Raw genomic sequence first — 24141 nt, 5'->3', positions numbered from 1 at the left:
AACATCTGGTACTTCTGTAAGGGCAGGATTTTCAAAAGTTTGTAAATGATAACTCCAGTGTTAATCAACAAATCGGTATGTAGGGTTGATTTTGGCCTTTTCAAGAGGTCATTATGCCCATCTCACTATTAAATAATCATGCTAATGTGATTTTCGAAATTATGTTGATTTATGAAATAATGTTAATATCTTAACGAGCAGGGCTTCTTGCGACTATTTCTTTTGTTTACGTGGAAATTTAATTCAGTATTTGTAGTTATGAAAATATTTTAGACTTTTGTATACTTGTGGTTATGATTGAGATTTGTTCACTTGTTCTAACGATTTGTAACCTTAAGCCCGGAACACACTGTCCGATGACATGGCAAGAAGGGATGCATGGATGCATAATGTACAGTGGCAGTTATTATTATTATTATTTATTTCTAACAGACACCCTTATCCAGGGCGACTTGCAATCGTAAGCAAATACATTTTAAGTGTTACAGTACAAGTAATACAATAAGAGCAAGATAAATACAATGACTTTGGTTCAAGCATGTACAAGTGTGACAAAATACAATTCAATAATACAGCAGATAACAGTGACAGTGATAGTTACATCAAGATATGATTAAATACAAAATACTACAGATTAAACACTTGGCAGATTACAGTACTCTGAAGTACAGGATTAAATGCAGTAAAATAGGGGGCAGATAAGAGAAAATAAGGCTATGGCAATAATAAATAGCCACAATTTTTGCTCAAACTTAAAGCGGCGTCATCGTGAAAACCACATATGACTGGAGACGGCCTGGAGAATGCATGTATTCTCTCTCTGTTAAACATAGATACATACATGCACACACACACACACGCACACACACACGCACACACACGATATTCAATTGGTTTGTATATAATGTCCATGCCGATATTTTTTGAAAACAAGACCTGACAGCCCCACATTGTACTTTTTAACTATTAGACGAAATATTTACAGAATACCTAAAAACTGCTGCTATAATCATGATTCATTTATTATTAATAGCGTTATAATTAAATTATACCAAATCACGTTTTTTATTTACAATGAAGATAACCGGTACTGTGTTGCCCAAATGTTTATAAAGTCAGCAAAATCATGCTTCCCCTTTGTTGTAAATAAAAACGTGATTTGGTATAGTTTAATTATAACGCTATTAATAAAAAATCCTGCAGCATGGTCCTAATAGCAGTTGTGTTACGTATTCTGTAACATTTAATCTAATAGTTAAAAAGTTATATATTTTCAAAATTGGACAATTGAGACCTATTTAAGAAATAGAAGTGCAGAACAGGTAAGATGTATGCATTTATTGTGTTAGCTACAATCGCTGAAAAGGAAGTAGGTCATCACAACCATAATAGGCCCATGCTTTGTCTTCACCTTTATCAAAGTAGTAGAAATTACCAAGCCTGCCATCTGTGGAAAGTTATGGCTTCAGATATCAGAATACTTTATTCTAATAAATGCTATTTCGTTAACAGCTTTTTTTTGTTTGTACGGTAGGTTAAATTACAATTGCCGACTTCAATACTAACATATCAGCAGTTTTCCAATATCCTGGGTGTTTTGATGTACTCATGACATTTACTGTGCTGGATGAGTACCACCCACTGCAAGAAATATAATTATGTCCATACATTTGAGTTTAATAGTAAGTTATAGTGATAATAATGGTGATAATAATTAGGAAGATGTAGTGATAATAATGGTGATAATAATTATGAATATATTTAAATTAATAATAATGTGATGATAACGTTGGAGCCAGTTGGCCATCTGGTGCTTGGTTGAGGCTGGCTGGGCTCTAGTGTTCTCTCCCACCCACCCATATGTGTGTTAGAATTGTATGTATAAAAAAAATGGTGGGAGGAGTAGATATACAATAAGAGGTTTTTTTTAATTTTTTTTTTTAATTTGGGAGTTTAGTCAAGCATTTGCTTCTTGCTCCTATGTTATTAGGAATCATGTTTAGACTGGGTTTTTTGTGTGGGTTTTATAAGATGTCTGTTGCCAGCGTAGATGATGATGGTGATGATTAATGATATTAATAATAATAATGATATTAAATAATAAGGGTGTATACTATCATTGTAATGGTGATGATTAATGATAGTAATAATAATAATGATATTAAATAATAAGGGTGTATACTATCATGGTAATGCTCTCCCACTGTATTAGGGAGATATTGTTGGGATTAAGGTGTTTGATATATGGCAAAAAGGGTCAGCTGATTGATCTATGTATTAATGTTTGAATGTGTATTTGGGAGTCCAGTAAAGCATTCGCTTCTGAACTCAAGGATGTCGGAGGTAGGAGGGAGGTATGTAGCAGGGCGATTGCCTTACACATGGGGAAATGAATGTTGGTTGCCGGCCTCTTCCCAGCTCCACCGTTCCCAGTCTTCAGGATTAGCCTCATCAGAATAGCGACCTGCAAAATATCAGGAAAAAAGCACCTAATTATCGATCTTTCCAGCTAGAATTCCTCGGAATCACCCTGAACACCGTCAGATTCGAAGCCAGCCTCCCTCCTGACAAACTGGAGTGCATTCGTCAACTCATAAACAATTTCCAAGTGTCAAAATCAATCTCTAAAAGCAACCTGTTATCTCTCCTCGGCCACTTCATTTATCAAAAGTAAATTCTCCTCTCTGCCCCTTCTCCACTCTGACTAAGTTCCTATCTACTAAAAAGACCTTTCAGCTCCCGACCCCCTCTTCATTGACTGCTCCAAAAACACCATTACCAGACACTAGTTCTCTTTCCACCTATCTGCTCTTGTCACCAGAGCAGGTATTTCTCCCCAATTCTACACCACACACTGATTCAGGATTGGCGCAGCCTCTTCAGCAACCAGAGCCCGCATCAGCCATCACCTGATCAAGACCATGGGGTGCTGGTCCTTTTCAGCTGTCAATTCCTACGTCCGATCGTTGCCATCCAATATCACTGCAGCACACCAGTCTTTAGCTAGCGTGCCCGGCGTGGGGGTGCCCTCTCTACCAGAGGTTTCCTCCTAATAGAGGGGGGTTTTCCTTTACGCCAAGAAGATGGCCGACACATAGCTGGTTCCCCTAACCATTTAATTGTTTACTTATTTTTTGTTTGTCATTGTTTGTCTCTTCTTGCTTTTTATGTTATACAATGGCACGCAGTCTTTGTTTGTCTTCACAGGTGCGGGTTCAGTGGGGAGCCGGTGGTCTATCCTTTGGGGGGGTAGTGAGTCTCACTTCCCTGACCTGGAGTTCCAGTAACTCCTCAGGTTATTTGTGTGGTCAGCGGGGACCACCAGCCACACTATTCTTTCGCAGCTCATGTGCTATATCTTGCCTCAAGAAAAAGGCTCTGTCTTACTTCCTCCTTCATCCTCCCGGGACGTGGCTCTCATACTCTTAGTGCTCGAGACCCATAACTAACAATTATTTATGTTTCAGATTTTCTTTTCTTCCTTACGTCTATGCCTCGTATGAGCCGTTCCGGCCTATGAGGGTCGATTCCAGTCGGTAACTGGGCCTAGTCGCTAGGCAACACCTATAACGACTCTCCGAGAAGTCAGAGGACTCTGTTTTCAGGGGCCCAGAGGCCGATAGGGCCAGACTCGATTCCATAGGTAAGGCTCTCACGGTTGGAGTCCGGGCCCGTCCATTTCTTTCTCCCCTGTTCTAGAGGCCCGAGCCTCCAAGCCTAAGTTGCCAGAACACTCCCTTCCTCTCGCAGCCCTGGCTCCTACCCCGTGAATTATTATTAAATTACTCTGGATGCTTCTGTAATAAGATGTAGCCAAGATAAGTTTTCTCAGCAGACATATAGGTTGTGGGTTGTGAAATTACTTCAGCAGCATTTCCAAGCAGATTTAAAGGCCATGACATTTGTTATAAAAATCAAAACATTTGCAACTGTGTTTTAAAGTCATTCCTATCACAAAATAAAACTTTTTTATTGTGGAATATTTCCACCAATTATTTGGATCGTCTGTTTAATTCATAGCCTATGAATGCATTAACTCTTATTTATTCTATTACTCCTGTTAAATGTAATTTCTTGTAAATGTGATAAGTTTTTAAATTTGATTTAAAAGCATTCCTGATATCATTTGGAATAGAGTTCCAAAGGCAGGGAGTGTAATTACTAAAGGCCCCCTTGCCCCTCCTGATTTCAAGTGACTTCTAGGAGCAACCAGAAGTCCAGCATTTGCTGATCTCAGAGTAGTACTAGGGGCATAAGGTACCAACAGTTCCTGCAAATATGAAGGCCCTAGACCATGAAGGTCCTTATAAGTAGTAAGGGGAAAAATCAATCCTGAATCTAACAGGGAGCCAATGTAGGGATTTTAGAACAGGAGTAATGTGTTGTGAACAGCAAGTGCTATTCAGCTCTCTAGCTGCAACAGTTGGAGCCAACAAATCATTACAATAATCAAGCCGAGAAATAAGAAAAGCGCCCACATCTCAGCATCTTTATCAGATTATTTGGCAATGAACTGAAATGATAACATGAAGCCTTTATAACAGAGCTAATGTGGGTGTCCAAACACAGTTCAGACTTCTGGTATAGTGGCTTCGCCCCCTTCTTGGATGGCCGGCTTCCGACTGACCCTGGAAGGAACTGCCAAACCATGCACTCTGTTCCTTTTACACAGCACCCTCACAGGTCAGGAGGGAGATTGTTGACTTGGATTCATTCACTCTCTGTCACAGTGCTTTAATAAGACATGTTGCCAGCAGCCAAGCCCTTTGTCCTGTTGGCTGCCTTTGGCTTGCAGAATATTACAAGCTACATCTGGCCAAGGTTTTTTTTTTTTTTTTTAGTTAAAGATTGACCATTATGAATGTGATTTAGTGATGGATTTACCATACAGTTAATTTAAAAAAAAATGTAATTTCTGATGGTTTAGGAGACTGCTGCCCGTGGAACTATTTTTTATCTCCCACCATAAAACGCAAAGCATGGTTGATGTGATTAATGAAATTTGATATTTAATTCTGCATCAATGAGCTGTAATTTTACAAGCTTGCCAGTTAACCCCCTGTTGTTAATTTATTTAGTTAAAAGATCAGGGGAGTACATGCCCCAGCAAGTTCTTCAAACTGCTTACTGCTTGTCAGTATACAAAATACAAATTGATTGTTGATTGTATTCAAAACTCAGCAACACCAGTTCAATGTAAAATGAATTATGTGGGCACCACAGGGTATAGCCGTATGGCAACAATCAGTAGAAATGGATCACAGCGTTAATCAATATGGTAGTCATGACATAATATATTTGTGAACCTGCACTGCACTTAGTAAAATCAGACATTGGATAAGCACTGTATCTCTGCTCTAAGTGCCTGTTTGTTTGCAGGTGCGCGCCATGCGTCTGTCCTTCGTGGGTGAGATGGGCTACCTGGAAGCACTTGAACACACGTTTCATCATGAAAAATTGAGTTAAAAAAATAAACATGACCTAAAAGTATCACAGCAGTCAGTCTGAGTTAGCAGCACATCTCGTTCATTTCTCTGTAGACCTTGCTCCCTCTTGCTGAACCCACGCAAACAGCCACAGGCATGCTGGAAACACTTTCTCAAACTATTACAAGGTCTGGCCGGTAGTTGATAATGTTTTATAACCGAGATATACTAAAGGCATCCCGTGTCAAATAGACCACTGGCTCCTGCATTCCCTCTACATTTTACACAGCAGTCAATTTAATGCAGTTTCTCAGGTATTTTCATAAAAGTTTGAAATGCAAATCTTTCTTTTCTTAACAATCATAGCAGCATACAGACATTTGTTTTGAAGTTACTGTCCACATCTGCAACATGACTGCAATCAGACCGCTGTATATATAGTATTGTCCTTTAGTTGCCAAAAATGTATTTTTTTCCTTGAGCTGGTTTAAAAAGATACCAGTTTGACCAAATCAGTCTGTTGTCAAACCCTTCCAAGTTCCCAGGTCCATTTTAAAGTTGCCACGAAACTGAAGCATATTGTAGAGTTGGTTTGGGTGTGCATCAGGCCTTGTGACTGCAGAAAAGGGCTGCCTTGCTGAGCATAGTGTATATACCATTTTACAGACTTACAATTAAACAAGAATCACTACTGTACATTGTTACAGAAGAGGGAAGGAAAGGTAACAAAAAAAAACCACCAACAAACAAGACGAATCACAATAAGTATAAAATGTATTGTCCAAATATTCAACATTGCAGAGATATCATATTAGAGTTTGATAATGAGGTCATATAAGCTTGACTATAATAACTAAGAAATATGCTTAATTAGAGAGATATTGATATTCAATCCAGAGTGATCAAATGAATTGAAATGGCATTCGCTCACCTATCCGTCAAGGGCACTAAGAAAGGGGTTCCATATTTTATCAAAAATTTCAGTATGAGTTTGAAGTGAAGCGGTAAGTCTTTCTAATGTAGCATGATATGTCATGGCATTAAGCCATTGAGTCAATGATCATTTATTCCTGTTTTTCCAGTTTAATAGTATTATCTTTTTCACAGTAACTAGTGAAAGAAGTATAAGTTTGGTATATTTGACAGAGTGTCTAGGACTAAAAGGTCTCCAGTTAGGCAGAGAGAGGGAGTGAGTGGGATGCTGAGGCCCAGGAGGAGTTTGATGCATTTAATTTAACATAGCAAAAATCAACAGACTACAGCGGACATTTTCAAAAGAGCTTTGAAACAGACTTGAAAGTTATAAATGTAAAAAGTTGTCAGGATGTTAACAATTACAGGTACATTATTTAAACAGTTGTAGCAACACGTGGGGATGTATAATTTTTGGGAACCCCGCTATTTACTCTTTTAAGGCCCCTGTAAGAGGATCAGAGGGACTGGTGGTAGATCTTGAAATCAAGCAGACATTTGACTGATAACCAGTGTTGGGATGGGAAGACGGAGCTCTGTTCTGTCACCATCCTAGCTGCAACATTCTGAGTATACTTCAGTAGATCTGGAGAATTACAGTCTATTTTAGAGGAGACTAAAACACGAATATTTGTCATCTGTGGTGCCCATAATAGTGCTCCTTTCTACACTAAAAACAGTGAAACTTGGCAGTAACTGTAGACAGTGGGGAAGAGGGATAGTGTGGTTTACAGAAGGAGTCCATCAGCCAACAACAGAGCCTGCTGATCATTCATCATGGTCTCACGGTTACTCGCTGTGAAGTGCTTGCAATTCCTTATGTCAATTTGTGTTGTACTTGGTCACGGTAGTTTCTGTACATGTGAAATGTTTCCGGACCGATAATATTTGTAATGTAATCTGAAGGAAATTACTAGAAAATGTATGATGAAAACAACAGAAATTAATTATCTGCTTTACAGCCCAGACCTACTACAATCTACTGTCGTATACCTCTTTACTCATTGATATGTTTTCAGTTCTCTCTATATTTTATAGCATATATCCAGTGCTGTGACATGACTTTTAATTTTGCTCCCCTCATTAACTGCACATCCAGTAAAAAGCTTACTTTCCCAGCACTCTACTTTCAAGCATCTCTGAGTCAATGCTGGAGTAAAGTCTTGACATTGCAGAAGCATTTCTGAGTCAATGCGGGAGCTGGATAAATGCTGGACATTGCACAAACACCAGTGTGAACTCTACTGGGTCAACCCGGAAACTCAGCAAAGATCAGAGCAGCGCCAGCACATCAGAATATTAAAAGCATCGCAGCAAGCACAAAACAGCAACACCGTGACATCAAGAAGTTGAATACCTATTAGTTAAAAAAAAAAAAACTGTGAACCACTGAAGTATAGATCCACTCATCTAGGTTTGATTAGTCAGGCTGCTCTCAATGAACCTATTTATAGCACGACTCACTTCTGTTCCATTTAATGTCTTGTCTACCTTGCTGGGAAAAAAAAAAACATGCATGAAATATTTACTGCCTGAACCCCGGATTCCTGCTGTAAACAGTCTTTTGGCTGGAGGAGTTGCAAACACTGTTGCAGAAGCAAAGGTCATTCAAAATGATCTAGACAGCATTCCTCTGTCCTAATTCTCCTCTCTCTCCTCTGTACTAATTCTCCTCGACCTCTCTGCTGCCTTTGACACTGTTGATCACTCTATTCTACTCTCATCTCTTGCTGACCTGGGGATCTCTGGCACTGCTCTGGCCTGGTTCTCCTCCTACCTCTCCAACCGCACTTACCAGGTAACCTGGCGTGGAGCAACCTCCACACCTCACCCTCTCTTAACTGGAGTCCCCCAAGGGTCAGTCTTGGGTCCTCTCCTGTTCTCTCTCTACACCCGCTCCCTGAGCCCCCTCATCGCATCCTATGGTTTCTCATACCATTTCTATGCTGATGATGCTCAGATTTTCCTCTCCTTCCCCACCTCTGACTCCACCATCTCCTCCCGTATCTCTACCTGTCTGTCTGCTATTTCCTCCTGGATGCACTCGCATCACCTCAAACTCAACCTCTCTAAATCTGACCTCCTTTTCTTTCCCTCCTCCTCCCCCTCCTCTGATCTGTCTATCTCCATTCCTCTGGAATCTACCACACTCTCTGCCTCCTCCTCAGCTAAGAACCTTGGAGTCACCCTGGACCCCTGCCTCTCTTATTCCCAGCACATCTCCACTCTGGCACGCACTTGCCGATTCTTCCTGAGCAACATCCGAAGAATCCGACCCTTCCTCACCAACTATGCTACCCAGCTCCTGGTCCAGGCCCTGGTACTCTCCCACCTAGACTACTGCAACTCCCTCCTGGCTGGCCTCCCTGCGTCCGCCACCCGTCCGCTCCAGCTCATCCAGAACTCTGCTGCCCGCCTGGTGTTCTCTCTGCCTCGCTTCGCCCACGCTACTCCACTACTCCGCTCGCTCCACTGGCTCCCGATCACCGCTCGCATCCAGTTCAAGACTCTTGTACTAGCCTACAGATGCCTTGACCAGATTGCACCCAGCTACCTCCAGACCTCATCTCTCCCTACACCCCCACTCGACCTCTCCGCTCTGCCTGCACTAGAAGACTAGCTCTACCTCCGCTACGCTCCCCTGCCTCCAGAGCCCGCTCCTTCTCCACCCTTGCTCCGCAGTGGTGGAATGACCTTCCTACAGATGTCAGGACTGCCCAGTCCCTGACCACATTCCGTCGCCTCCTTAAGACTCACCTCTTCAAACAGCACCTGTAGAACTCCTCTGTTTGTATCCTGGGACACTATCACCCTTCATGTAAATGTGCTTTATTTTGCTCTTATCTGCCCCCTATTTTACTGCATTTAATCCTGTACTTCAGAATACTGTAATCTGCCAAGTGTTTAACCTGTAGTACTTTGTATTTAATCACATCCTGATGTAACTATCACTATTTAATCATATCCTGATGTAACTATCACTATTATCTGCTGTGTTATTGAATTGTGGTTTGTCACACTTGTACTTTGCTTGAACAAAAGTTATTGTATTTCTTGCTCTTATTGTATTACTTGTATTGTAACACTTGAAATGTATTTGCTTACGATTGTAAGTCGCCCTGGATAAGGGCGTCTGCTAAGAAATAAATAATAATAATAATAATAATAATTCAGAACTGGGCAGACACATGGCAAATGACATTTAATAGAGAAAAATGTAAGGTACTGCAAGCAGGCAATAAAAATGTGCATTATAAATATCATATGGGAGATACTGAAATTGAAGAAGGAATCTATGAAAAAGACCTAGGAGTTTATGTTGACTCAGAAATGTCTTCATCTAGACAATGTGGGGAAGCTATAAAAAAAAGGCCAACAAGATGCTCGGATATACTGTGAAAAGTGTTGAATTTAAATCAATGGAAATAATGTTAAAACTTTACAATGCATTAGTAAGGCGTCATCTAGAATATTATGTTCAGTTCAGATCACCTTGTTACAAAAAGGATATTGCTGCTCTAGAAAGAGTGCAAAGAAGAGCGACCAGAATTATCCCGGGTTTAAAAGGCATGTTGTATGCAGACAGGCTAAAATAATTGAATCTATTCAGTCTTGAACAAAGAAGACTATGCGGTGATCTGATTCAAGCATTCAAAATTCTAAAAGGTATTGACAATGTCGACCTAGGGGACTTTTTCGACCTGAAAAAGAAACAAGAACCAGGGGTCACAAATGGAAATTAGATAAAGGGGCATTCAGAACAGAAAGTAGGAGGCACTTTTTTACACAGAGAATTGTGAGGGTCTGGAACCAACTCCCCAGTAATGTTATTGAAGCTGACACCCTGGGATCCTTCAAGAAGCTACTTGATGAGATTCTGGGATCAATAAGCTACTAACAACCAAACAAGCAAGATGGGCCGAATGGCCTCCTCTCGTTTGTAAACTTTCTTATGTTCTTATGTGTTGAGCCAGTATGTGTATTGTATACTACTATGTATTCCTAAGTGTATGACCCGAGCTTCATGGATACATTCAGAATAATAGTGAGTGAGCACATCTTGTGAGGAACAGCTACAGAATAATACATTTATTTAATAATATTTGCATTTACTACAGGATGTGTGTCAAGATTATTATTATTTTTTTAAATAAAAATACAGCGTGGAGGTACTAGTTGCATTTCCTACAATTGAATTTAAGTTATATTTAATGGAACTGTTTTTAGGCAATACATTAAAAGAAATACATCTGTTGTTAAGGAAATAGAAAGAGTGTGATTGAACTCACCAGCAGTTTCTGCGCTGTAGCTGTGTTGAGCGCTCTCCTTCTCCACTGCCAGGGTACCGGCACTGGCACGCTGACCTACACCCTGACGATTCCCCGCTGCAGGCCGGCCTTGCCTTCACCTGCAAACTGAAAGGGAACACTCCCTTCCTGGGGCGGGAGGCTCTGGAGGCACAGAAGGCTCAAGGACTGCGACGCCGCCTTGTCTGCTTCACCATTGATGAGTTGAGTGTGGTAATGGAATGCAGCCGGGCACCATCAAGGGCCAGGCATAGCAGACATTGGGCATTGTCTGCAGGATTCAAAGTACAATCCCTTAAAGTAATGGTAGCTCACAATATAATTCCATGAATCTTCCCACCATGCATGTCATTTCACTGTATAGTGATATGCAGTTTTGATAGAAACACATGTTTTAGCAAACTTGTATTTACATTTTAAAACATGAAATCTGGTACTACCCAAGGATAAAGACATCTCTTTTGACAAGACATGTTTTCAGATTGTCTTGCACTTTCGGAGCCATTTCATCTGCAGGTTGAAATTGTCCCCATCCCATTCAGGGCTTTCTTTCCTGTCCGTTAACCAACCAGCTGCTTCTCTTATTGACTGACTTGCCAGTAACATGCTTTGAACCAGAAGCCACTGCTGAGGTGAAATGACCCAGGTGTAATAGACATCCTGAGAACAACACATGGAAACTGAGAACTAACTTTCTAAACTGCACATTTGAAAACTGTATAGTAAATAAAAGTGCATCACAAGTAACATTTATTAAATGATTTTGTTAACTACAACCACTTTAACATAATAGAATATTCATGTGTGTTTTACTCTATTCAGAAACTTCTACAATAATGATTGGGATTGGGAAGCTATTGTGTGGTATGTTAGAGAAATATTGAGAACTGTATTCCTCACTTACTTCTTAAGGAAAATCATTATTGAAAGTAGAACGAAAACCACAGGGACACACTGTAGATATCAACAGCAGACAATTCCAAAAGTAAGAGGGTTAAAGAGTGTTGTATGATAAAACTGTCCATCAGTGTTGAGGATAGACTGAGAGAGAGTCCTTGTTCAAATGAAATTGTTCACCATTAACACTGATATTCAAGGAGCAGTAAGTTGACAGTTGACCATGCCATTTACTAAAGGCTATTGTTACAGCTGTCAGCCAGCTTACATGTTAAAGAAAATGTCTGTCAGGGTGCTGTAACTTGCCCCACCACTCAATCACACATTTCTGTGGTTGAATTATTGTATTTACAGTAAGATGCTCACAACAGACCTGTACTGTAAATGTCATGTCTATAAAATATAAGTAGTTTCTTTGTTTTGCTTTCCAGGAAAGTGCCTATGTTTGGACTAGAGGCCATCTTCAGGAATGGAAAGCCAGTCGGTCACCTGCGTAGAGCAGACTTTGGATTTGCCATTGACAAGACCATCAGCTACGGCTACATTAGGGACCCCGAAGGCGGGACAGTGAGTATATCAGAGAATGAGAGCAGGAGGCCCAAGAAGCCCTGGTTTAAATACTTGAATTGTTTCTAAACGTAGAAAGCTCCCTGTTTACATCTACTGTGTTATTAAATGTGTGCTTTAATTGTTGAAGGTGCATGCACATACACACAGCCCTTTTGTACCATGGTGAGCCTTATTGTTGCAAGCCCATTTGCTAACTACAGTAGCACCAGTACTATTAAGAAAACACTGTAAAATAATTGCTGTAATACTGCAGTCTGTATAGCACGTCAGATTAGTAGTATGGCCACTAATGATGCTTTCACAGATCTGTGGTTAGTGATGCGGTGCGCAAGGAAGAGACAGACAGTGATAATCCAATCAGAAAATAGATTTAATTTGTAACCCAGGTTTGGTGACCAAAACAATAATTGCAGGCAATACACAGCAATGTGTATTGCACTATTCAAAACAAAAGGTTTGCAGTCCCAAATAATAAACACAGTCCCATTACAAACACAACACACTAGCATGGTCACCAGTCTCATTGTTCTATTACAGTTATTTATTGTGACACAGGTGGAGTGTTGTCAGGGTTTGTGCTGGCCTCTGGAGACAGCTCCGGATGTGTTAGCCGTCTACTAATAATAATAATAAACCATTAGAGACAAAACAAACAAACGCTCACAATACGATTTCACAATTCACAGGTCCTTCCAGGTTCTTTCTTTAACCAAAGCGAAGGAACAGATTGCATCTCTCTGTCCCCTTTTATGCCGTCACACATGACCCCTTGGTAAATGAGTGCAGCCGCACCTCCAATCCGCGACTGCCACATCGTTCCCCTTCCGGGTCGATGAGTTAATGCACCGGAGTTCCGCACCCTTTCTAGCTGGCTGACTTCCCTTGAACCCTGGGAAAGAACTGTCTTGCCAACCCATCCAAAGTACTCTGTTCTTGCTACTTAGCACCCTCACAGGTCGGGAGGGAGATTTACCACCAAGAATCATTGTATTTCTGTCACAAGATCCTACACATTTCTGGGGGGAACCTTCATCGAATTAGAATTTGATTACTGCATTCTACATTAAGATGATTCCAGCTTATTCTTTAAAGCCGTTGATCATGTCAATATCAAATCCCCATTTGAAGTGCCAATACCTTGGAATATTGCAGTCCGGCCTGAAGGCATTGGCTTTTATCACTACGCCATGGGACCATTGTGTTCAATTTTAATAGCACACAGTTTAAAATGAGCTAAACTCTGAAATATCGTTTCTGAGGCGCTGTGTTGCATTTATGGGTGAACTTAAAAAACAAACTTATCATAAGATGGACAAATAATGATAATAAACACTGTAATACAATGTAGAAAAAGTATTTCCTACCACCTTGGCTTCGCTGTGATAAAAAAAAGGAAATTAAAATAAGGGGATAACGGCAATTGAACCATATTCAAGTGAGTTTCAGTAAGTATTTTTTTTAAACCTGAAAGAAACTTTCAAGACCTGTTCTAAACTACAGACCTGTAAAGGTTTTGTAATGTTATTTATTTTTATTTTTTTGCAGATTGTGCAAGGCCTTCTACTTTTTTTTCAGAACTCTTTTCTGAGATGGCATTATTATGTGCTTCAGAATAGTTCTTTGTTTGTGTTTTATCTGCTGATGCAGCTTAACTACGCAAATCACGCTGTCATGATATTGTTTGTATCCCAACACTTCCTAATTTGGCGTGTAATGGTGTCTCTAGTTGCTGTAGTGGAAAGGTCACTGCAGCCATAATTGCCGTGAATAGACATACACTTTGATGGGCATTGCGGCAATTGAGAAGGGCACCCACGGCAACTGCAGCATGGCTACCGTTAATTCCAAGCCTTGCCAGAGGATGCCCATTGACTTGTCTCTGTGCAACACTCTTACCCATATTTATTTATTTATTTCATCATCCCTAGCACACATGCAAATAGCTTTTCCTTAATTTGCCATGTTTATGATGTACGGATTACTACTTAATGTGTACTGTTAGGTAATAAAAACGGCTTGAAAAAATAACAACCTCTGATTGGTTAAACAGCATTACATGACCGTGTGTATATATAGCGTATACACACGGCTTGCATACTAATGAGCCACTTCACACTGTATAAGTCAATACGCACAACTTTATAAAAATTCCATGACAAACTGCCATTTTATTTATTAGCTATAAAACCACTGCCACAAAATGTGACATTCCACCCATTTTCTTTTAATATATGAAACTCCAGATAACTTGTACAGCACCAGTTTTCCTAGCGAAGACACTAATCCACCTGAAAAAAAGTAAGTGCTTCAGAAACTGTCAACAGTAGGCACAACTAAATGAAATAGAAGAAAACAAAAATGAAAAATTAAAAAAAAAAAATACTAAAAAGACAACAACATGGGTTGTTAATGTATTTAAAGACTGGCTTAAAGAAAAAAAAAAAAAGCCTAAACTAAGCAACAAAACCAGTCTCTCGCAACGCTATACAAACCACTGCTTGAGAAGTACGCATCTACTTTCAGAAGCCGGTCTGGCGTCAAGGGAAATAACGTCTGTAACTGGACGTCGATCTGAAAGCAGTTTGCTAAGCTACTGGACTCGAATACTGCAAAACAGAAAACAGCAAAGCTCAATTTGATCACCAAACTCACCTCTGGGGTCGGACTCTGTTGCTGGTGTTATATACTATATATATATATATATATATATATATATATATATATATATATATATATATATATATAATTTGTTTGCTTTCTGCTCATCGTTTTAAACATTGACATTCAGCTTACACATTTACAGTAAACAGCCTTAACTGCTGTATACCATTATAAAACGGGGTCTTTAGAGATTGATGATCTACATATACGGGTCATTTTTTTTTGCATAAGAATTGATCAGAATGGTACCTTGAGACACTCTTTCGATTCAGATGTGCTTTAATAAAAATGTCATTGTAATGTAGGCCTAGAGAGATGGAGATCGGGGACCAGTCGGACACACAGCTTTGAATGGCTCCTGTTGAATCAGTTTCCATTAGCTCTTTTTAACATAACGTACAGCAGAACTCATTTATTCCGCAGCACAGTGAATCCCTGGAATTTCCAGTACTGCAACGTTTTTTTTTTAATTCATTAATTTATTTATTTTTATCAGTGCCACTCTGTGCAGGGTCTCATCAGCAAGCTAGGCTTAGCTCAAGTGGAAGTGCTTTTAGAAACACACAGGTAACATACAGTACATACCCCCTGAACCCCAGCAAGGGCTGCTACCCTCCAGGGCTGAACTAGATAACATACATACCCCCTGAACCCCAGCAAGGAGCTGCTACCCTCCAGGGCTGAACAAGATAGCATACATACCCCCTGAACCCCAGCAAGGGGCTGCTACCCTCCAGGGCTGAACAAGATAGCATACATACACCCTGAACCCCAGCAAGGGACTGCTACCCTCCAGGGCTGAACAAGATAACATACATACACCCTGAACCCCAGCAAGGGACTGCTACCCTCCAGGGCTGAACAAGATAGCATACATACCCCCTGAACCCCAGCAAGGGGCTGCTACCCTCCAGGGCTGAACAAGATAGCATACATACACCCTGAACCCCAGCAAGGGACTGCTACCCTCCAGGGCTGAACAAGATAACATACATACACCCTGAACCCCAGCAAGGGACTGCTACCCTCCAGGGCTGAACAAGATAGCATACATACACCCTGAACCCCAGCAAGGGACTGCTACCCTCCAGGGCTGAACAAGATAACATACATACACCCTGAACCCCAGCAAGGGACTGCTACCCTCCAGGGCTGAACAAGATAACATACATACACCCTGAACCCCAGCAAGGGCTGCTACCCTCCAGGGCTTAAAAATATATATTTGTTTATTGATGCAGAATGGCAGGACTCGGGAGGAAGAATTGACTTCTGTATTTGGTGTTGATATTATGCTCATAAATTCTAACAATCCTGTTGGATGGGAATTGCAATTCTGAAATATAGTGAACATTTTATGATAACTAATAATGAAAAGAAACATAAAGTAAGTGTACTTATTTTTTATTATATTTGAGAATAGTTATATTAGTTTTTATATTAAAGTGCATGGTGCTAACAAATTATTTCCTAATATGCACTGCTATCATTTCACAGATTTACCTATATAAAAAGGTACATATTATGTAAAAGGTGAATTTTTAATTTTATGGTCATTTATCTAAAGAGTACTTGCAGATATTTCAATGCTACTCTTCCTGTCAACTTCGTAAGGTTGCATAAAGTCACCTTTGAAAACACATCAGTAATGATTGGTACTCAAAGGTGAGACAGTAGGGGTTGTTTTCTAAAGAGATTCGCTGGAGCATAGTGTTATACGCCACTATTTTGACCGTTTTTTTTCTGCACCTCTGTTTTTCCCACCGATTTGAGTATTTTCTAAAGCTGCAGAAAACACGACAGGAATCTATCCACTAGTTTGGTTCATTCGTTATTCCGACTTATATCTTGTCAGAAGATATATTCAAATTAAAATTAAAATTAAAAAAGGCTTTATTGGAATGTCAAAATTAAGTTTTGCCAAAGCACTTACACAACGAACATCAACAAAGACAACATACATACAGATACCCAAGGCAAATAAAATAAAATCAATCAATAAATAAACCAGAATAATAAACAGAACCACCCCCCTTAAATAACGAACAGAACTGGAAACCCCCCTTCCCTAAAATAATATACCCCCCCCCAGTGCAGAGTGTCTACATACTGTTCCTCAGGCTGTGGCAGGCAGACTCGTATTGAGCAGCTAGCTTTGCTGTCCACTCTCCTTCTCCTAGCAGGGTTGGCAGTTTATTTGAGTCAGGAAGGTGTGGAAACTCTTTTACCTGATTTATACATTTTGGAAAATATGATTCCCTTATTTTTGAGTATTTGGGTCTGTGTAACAGGAACTGCATCCTGTCTCGACCTCTCCCAGGTCACAGTGATGGCACAGCCTGTTTTCTCTGGCAGTCCACGATTTTTTGTGCCGTTCAGTTTCTATGGTCAGGCTGTGGTCACTGAGTCTGTATTTGGTTAGCGTTTGTTTTTGTTTCGAGTCTTTTGCCTTGACCAAGTGTTCTGCCAGTTCAAAGTTTCTATTTAGGGTTTAAGTTTATTTTGTGATTTTATTTCATTATTCCAATTGTCAATGTATGCTTTTTTAAAATTGTTCAGTTTTTCTTTTATTACTGTTGGGAGTTTTTGGTTGGTATTGCTCTGAAGCTCATTGGCTTATGATTGGTTCAGATCTGTAAGCCTCAATACTAGTTGGCCCCGGGGGTCATTCTTTAGTGAGAGTCGGTTGCTCTGTAGTGCTTTCTTGTGGAAGGCATTTGTGTCGGACTGGTTGAGATGGATCTAGAATTTGGCTGCTCTTTTTTGTATTGGCAGCTGTAGGGGGAAAAGGCCCAGTTTGGCCCGGCATATGTTATTTGGGGTGTTTCTGTGAACCTGGAGGATATTTTTTTACAGAATTCTATTTGAAAAGTTTCAGTTGGGCTTTTTTCCCAGTTATTGTGATTACAATTTGTGAGAGGGCCCCATTCTTCACTGCCATAAAGGAGGATTGGTTGAATTATGCTATATAATAGACTGCAGTCTGCTCCAACACTGTAGCCAGCTCGTTGATGTAGATGTTGAACAGTGTTGAGCTCAGACTGCAGCCCTGTCTCACTCCATGACCCTGTGTGAAGAATTCTGTTCTTTTGTTACCAAGTTTCACACCGCATTTGTCATCTGAGTACATGGATTTTATGTCATAGACTTTACCCCCTACACCACTTTGAAGAAGTTTATAAAATAGTCATTTGTGCCAAATTGTGTCAAAAGCCTTTTTGAAGTCTATAAAGCAGGCGAATATTTTACCTTTATTAGTTTGGTGGACGTGTTTATTGATTAGGGTGTGCAGGGTGTAAATATGAAGTGCAGTGGTTTGATAGAAAGCCAATCTGACTCTTACTCAGGACACTGTGGTTGGTAAGTAAGGCCAGTATTCGGGTATTAATGATACTGCAGAATACCTTCCCCAGATTACTGCTTACACAGAAGCCTCTGTAATTATTGGGCTCTAATTTGTCTCCACTTTTGTAAATAGGTGTTATGAGCCCTTTGTTCCAAATGTCAGGGAAACACCCAGTGTTCAGTGTCAAGTTAAACAGTGTGAGCAGAGCCTCCTGAAGGCTGCTGTGTTTCAGCATCTCATTGCTGATGCTGTTGGACCCGCAGGCTTTCCTTGACTTGAGAGCCTGAAGTCTCTTAGCTCCAGTATAGTGATTGGAGTATCTAATAGGTTTTGATTATTTGTTATGGTAATTTCAAGTTTGTTTAGTTTTTTTAGTATTGTAGTTTGTTCTGAATTTAAAATTTTGGATCGTTTTGGATCGGCAGTTCTTGTTTTTTGGACTGTCCATATTTTTTAATAGTTCCCAAAAAGTGTTTTGATCAATTGCTGCTTCAGTTTCGGTTAGTTTTTTTGGAAATGTGATCCCCTTTTTTTCTTTCTCAATAATATAATGATCTAAGAATCTGTGTCTAAATAAAATAACCATTACTTGAACAAGATGTAATTTTGATAGGAATGAGTGAAAGCAGCTGCTTTACGATCGCACTTTTAATTTTTAATGTTGCACAATTAACAACCTGAATCTGTTATACTTGACAAATATTGCTTCCTGATGTATTTATACCCTTTAATTTGATCAGCATACTATAATTGTATTGTAATTGTGAATGTGGATAGCGATATTGCTTCTGGCTGCCAGAGTAATGAATGATGATGATCATTTGTATATGCACACACACATTTGTATTGGTAAATGTCAGTACATGTGCCAGTATATTATATATGTGACCATTTACATTTACTACAAACAATTTGTTAAGATTACTTTACACTGTTGCATTGTCCTGGAATTGTACAGATTTTTTTAACAGTGTACATACAAAAATAATAAGAAAAACAGGAGAGAGATGCTTGGTTCTTTTCAAACTCTTTATTTAGACGCTCTCTCAACATACCAGAGTACACATCTCTGTCAGCAACACAGGATTCAAACAGTGACACAGAATGCTGGACTTACACACATCCCATTGGGCCTCGGCCGCGCACTTCGGACCAATGGGAACACACACAGACAGGACCATTCAAAATGGTGACACAGAACACAAACAAGCAGGGCTAGAATTGCACATACAGAACAGGTTTTTATTGTGCTTCTAACAGATTTAAACAAGAAGAATGTTTTGGCAGATTACGCAGCTCATTAATTTTTCAAAAATGAAAATGGTGCATGAAATGCGATCCACCGGCGAGTGAAATGGAGGCTCACTTTAGAAAATAGGAGGATCTTTTTTAACAGATTAACAGGTGAAAAAAAATCTTCAGATTTTGCCGTTTCCATCGAAAATGAAACCCCTTTCCAAAATCGGGCCTTATGTGTCAAACTTCTACAAGTTTCAGTTCTTTTAAAGAAAATAAATTGCAAACATTTAGAATTTCTGGAGCAATCTAGAATGTTTTTTTTTTTTTTTTTAAATGAGCTCACATGAAAATTGACTGAAGCTTGACATACCATGTGTGTATTAATCCATGCAGGCACTAGAGGCAGTTACTGCTATTTGAGTAGTAGTAGAGTATTAGGGCAAAGGGTCCTGGAGTTCCATAAGTAAATCATGGACTACTGTATGTTCTGTACTATTGATGCAGTATCTGTACTTTGATTAATTGATTGTGCCCCGTCAGTAATAGTCCCCCATTGAGATTTACTAAAGAATTCATTCACATTTTAAAATACAAGCATTTTTGCACTTAATTTTATATATATTTTAACACTGCCCCGAAAAAATATCCAATGGAAATAATAACCATGTTCATGTTTTAGATTTAATATGCAGTTATGAAAGCGGATAAAGTATTTATTTTCTCATGGAATGTCCAATATTCCTGTTCCAATGCTATAATAATTGGTATTGATATGATTGAACCTGATAGACATTGGCCTATGGATTTACGAAGCACAACCGTGATGGCTTACATGCTGCAATGCTCCAGACAAGTGACGATAGCGATGGCAGAAGTGAACTTAAATGCCATTTACTGTTCAAAAAACAGGAAGTTAAACTAACTTCTCTGTTGGCTGGGTAATGGGTTGAAACTGGAAAAATGCTAATTGAATGATTTGTGAGAATGCGACTGTGCTGAGAAGTGAGTATGTGGTGCCATAAATAAGCCCTTTGGTCTACCCCATGACCCACAGGTTAATTCCCCCCCAGTGTCTCCAAGCCTCCAGGTTCAGCTGCAGTGTGGTGGTGGGTTCATGTCTTTTTTTTTTTCTTTTCTTTTCTTTTTTTTTTTTACTGCTCTTCCCTGATCTTGCCACTTCTTTTGGCAGCTGACCAAGTTGCACAGGGTACTGCTGATGAACTGCACATGTTCACAAATATGCTGCCAGATTTTATTTTTTTCCCTTTCCACCACATAACCCAATGTACTGTTTCTCCAGGCAGCTGAGAGCTCTTTGCCATGACTTTTCTCTAACATTTTTTTTTTTTTTAAATCAGTTTAGTTATATTAGCGAAGTACAGATGGAAATTGAATGTTCAATGATTATGTCACTGCTTTAAAGGTGCAATACATTTGCTTCCTGTTTTACAGGTAATAGGACCCCAAATGTAAATACTGTATGTGTAGCATAGAACACCAGTATCAGCTATTTGAACAAAAAGAACTGCCTGACAACAAGTGACTTTATTCCAATATACAGTGTCGTAATACACTCCAAGCTATCTACAGTAGTAAGTACTCTCTGTTTAATATGGCAAGCGATACAATGATACCTGGGACTTTAAATCACATTCTATATCAACAACAAATGAACCACAATTGGAACAATTATACACAGGTGTAAATATTATGAATATCAAGTACTTGAGCAGAAATTATAGAGTTTCACAGTAACTAAAGTGAAAACAGCAATGCCTTTGATCCCGGAGGGTGCACTGAAGGTTTAGCTAAGGAAAATGTTAGAAGTCAGAAGCCAAAATAATGTATGTCAATTGGGCCAATTCCATTAACATTTTAATAGCTGAAAAAAATGGGCTTTTAAAAAAAAATCCATGAAACAAACTGTGAATATTGTATAGTGATTTGCTTATTCAGATTTTGCCTGGGGACCCTCAGCAAGCACTGGATTCACCATTTCAAATTTGGTAGAGAGAAAAAAAGTATATGTATTGCTTTTTATTCACAGTTTTACCTTCAGTTTTTCACAGCTAGGTGTTTAGAATTGGGCCCTTTGTGTATTATTGACAGCAGGGTTCAAGGACATACATAAATAGGCACAGAACAGAAATCTGGGAATTCATATTTCAAAAAACAAATTCATTTACTAAGCCGCTCTGCCCCCATTTTTTAGGACAAGTTTTCACATCTGGGATAAATAATTGTTGGCTGATGCAGTAAATCAGACGTCTGCAACAATAATGCTTTTGCGAAATAGTTTCTGCTGTGCAGTTAAATGTTTAACAGATTGTGCAGTTAAATGTTTAACAGACGATAGCGTTCATATGAGACAGGGAGAGGGATCCAAACATGTCACTTCTCATCAGACACTTGTGATTGTGACATGACATTATGATACAACCCTTCTGAGTGCAGCACAAACCATATTGTTTAGGATCATCTCTGCAGTGACTCGCAGTCAAGAGAAAAGCTCTGAGTTACTGCTGTGTGTCCTTAGGCTGTTCAATTAATTTGCGTCATTGTGATGGTGTCTGCTGTCTGTTGGGGACTCACAGCATCTCTGTATGGACAGTGCATCTGCACAGCTGCCAGGATTTACAGCATGGCTCATGGCTACACACACACTGAAGGACGTGTTTTTAAAGTGTTTAGAGATGATCTTGATAATCTAGACATGGGTGGCCTTGAATGTGTCACCTGGACCTCCGAGCAAAGATTCATCTGGCAGGCAACTTCAGTTGGCAGCTAACTATACAATATTGCAGGGCAGCAGTGTGGAGTAGTGGTTGGGGCTCTGGACTCTTGACCGGAGGGTCATGGGTTCAATCCCAGGTGGGGGACACTGCTGCTGTACCCTTGAGCAAGCTACTTTACCTAGATTGCTCCAGTAAAAACCCAACTGTATAAATGGGTAATTGTATGTAAAAATAATGTAATTGTATGTAAAAATAATGTGATAACTTGTAACAATTGTAAGTCACCCTGGATAAGGGCGTCTGCTAAGAAATAAATAATAATAATAATAATAATAACCAGTCCCCAACCACTTAGAATATTATGTTGAACTACTAATGTATAGCTCTTTGTATGATAAACACCAGAGAAGACTAGATTCAGGATTTGAAAGTTGGTGGTTACTGTTTGAACTTAATAAACATATTGGCTATAATGGAACCCCTATGCATGCTAAAACATTTGATTTAAACATGTTGTATAGCTTAAGTTCAGTCAGCAAAGCTCTGTAAGAATCTATCCTTTTATATCCAATGCATTGGAAAATTATTATTTACAAAAAATAACACACATGCACACAAATTCTATGGGGCAGTTGGATCTACGTTCCAAAAATATAGGAATAAAATACACTGGGTATGCAGCTGGTAGCAGTTTTTCTTGATTCCATATAGAGAGATTCTTGATAAGATGACACTGATTTGAAGTAATTAAGAAGAGAAGCCATGTTTGCAGTGAACAACATTACCTGTATAATCTTCTGCGTATGTACAAAACTAAGAATCACACCAAGGATCTTTAGAGGCCATTCAACCAATCAAGACTGAATTAGCAACATCTGCAATGATGCTTAGCATGCAGATAAATAGAAACTGATGTAGTCAAATGCACTTCCCCTAGTTATCTGATCAGGGTTTCATTTCTGTGTTGTAGGTCAGTCCTGATTTTGTGAGAAGTGGGGAGTTTACATTGGAAAGGATGGGAATAGTTTATGCTGCCAAAGCCCACCTGAAGTCCCCCTTCGATCCTGACAACAAGAGGGTGAAGGGGATTTACTGAACTCTCCAGTGACCTGCCCTGGAAAGATGTGCAGCTGTGAATGCCTCGATGCCCCCTCTCCTACAGCGGACTGGGCTGTGGCCACTGAGGACCCTTGCTGCTCCTGAACCAGGAAGAAGTATCTTTCCCAATCCCCAGTCTCTCCAAAGGTTCCTCACAGTTGTTCAGTGGATACCACTTTATTTCAAGTGTCCTTGGTGTTGAAGCGAGGCAGCATGAGGTTGTCTCAGTACAAATACACACACCTTGAAGTTTGTTATTCTGCTTATAAAATGAACTATTTAAAAGAATGTTAGTGTGATGAAGCATTTAAGATGCGGACCTGTGTGATTGTACTGAAACATTTGCATGGTTTGGAATCCTTTACGGCAAATCAAAGTGATAGCTTTATCCAGGCTATTTTATAAACTGGAGTAACACTTGACTATGCTAAACTGCACAACTGCATATATGATTACAGTGTGAGTAATGCCACTTAACAATGTGTTAGCACTTAATTGCCTCTTAAATAATGTTTCTATGAACATCTGTTTCTCTCAAAAACCATTGTTAATTTTACTGCAGTTTATATTTATCAACCCGTTGAAATGAAAGTGTATTTATAATCTGAATAACTGAAGAATCAAATATTATTTACAGAGGTAGTGCGGTCCAAGTGTTAATTGTTTTAGTGAGATGTCACCCAGCAATCATGTAATAACTTTACAACTGATTAGTTTAAAAAATCCATCATGTACTTTAGAATAAAATATCATCAGCTCATGGCTATAAATTTAAATACAAACCAGCAAAAATATTGCTGGTACCATGGGGAACTTGTGAATCCCATGAGAAACATATATAATCTATACCTATATGAAGCTGGAGCACAGAGGATAATAATAATAATAAT

The 24141-nt window shown here is 39.4% G+C and overlaps 1 protein-coding gene across 1 annotated transcript; it reads left to right on the top strand.

The window, feature by feature from the left end:
* Positions 1-2334: 2334 nt before the first annotated feature.
* LOC117962804 (sarcosine dehydrogenase, mitochondrial-like) lies at positions 2335-23331 on the top strand. The gene is made up of 5 exons (XM_058987280.1): positions 2335-2343; positions 5380-5407; positions 10740-10908; positions 12034-12169; positions 23124-23331. Exons 1-5 carry the CDS (start codon positions 2335-2337, stop codon positions 23247-23249), a joined length of 468 nt encoding a protein of 155 aa, XP_058843263.1. The 3' UTR covers positions 23250-23331.
* The last annotated feature ends 810 nt before the right edge of the window (positions 23332-24141 follow it).

This window comes from Acipenser ruthenus, chromosome 15, assembly GCF_902713425.1.
Source record: "Acipenser ruthenus chromosome 15, fAciRut3.2 maternal haplotype, whole genome shotgun sequence".
Classification (NCBI taxonomy): domain Eukaryota; kingdom Metazoa; phylum Chordata; class Actinopteri; order Acipenseriformes; family Acipenseridae; genus Acipenser; species Acipenser ruthenus.
Note: the sequence above shows the minus strand (reverse complement) of the source record. Positions and strands in the feature narration are given on the sequence as shown.

Coding starts and splice junctions, on each gene's coding strand:
- LOC117962804 (XM_058987280.1), top strand. Junction 5,408..10,739: donor CATGCGTCTGTCCTTCGTGG/GTGAGATGGGCT, acceptor CTCCACTGCCAG/GGTACCGGCACTGGCACGCT. Junction 10,909..12,033: donor GTCTGCTTCACCATTGATGA/GTTGAGTGTGGT, acceptor TTTGCTTTCCAG/GAAAGTGCCTATGTTTGGAC.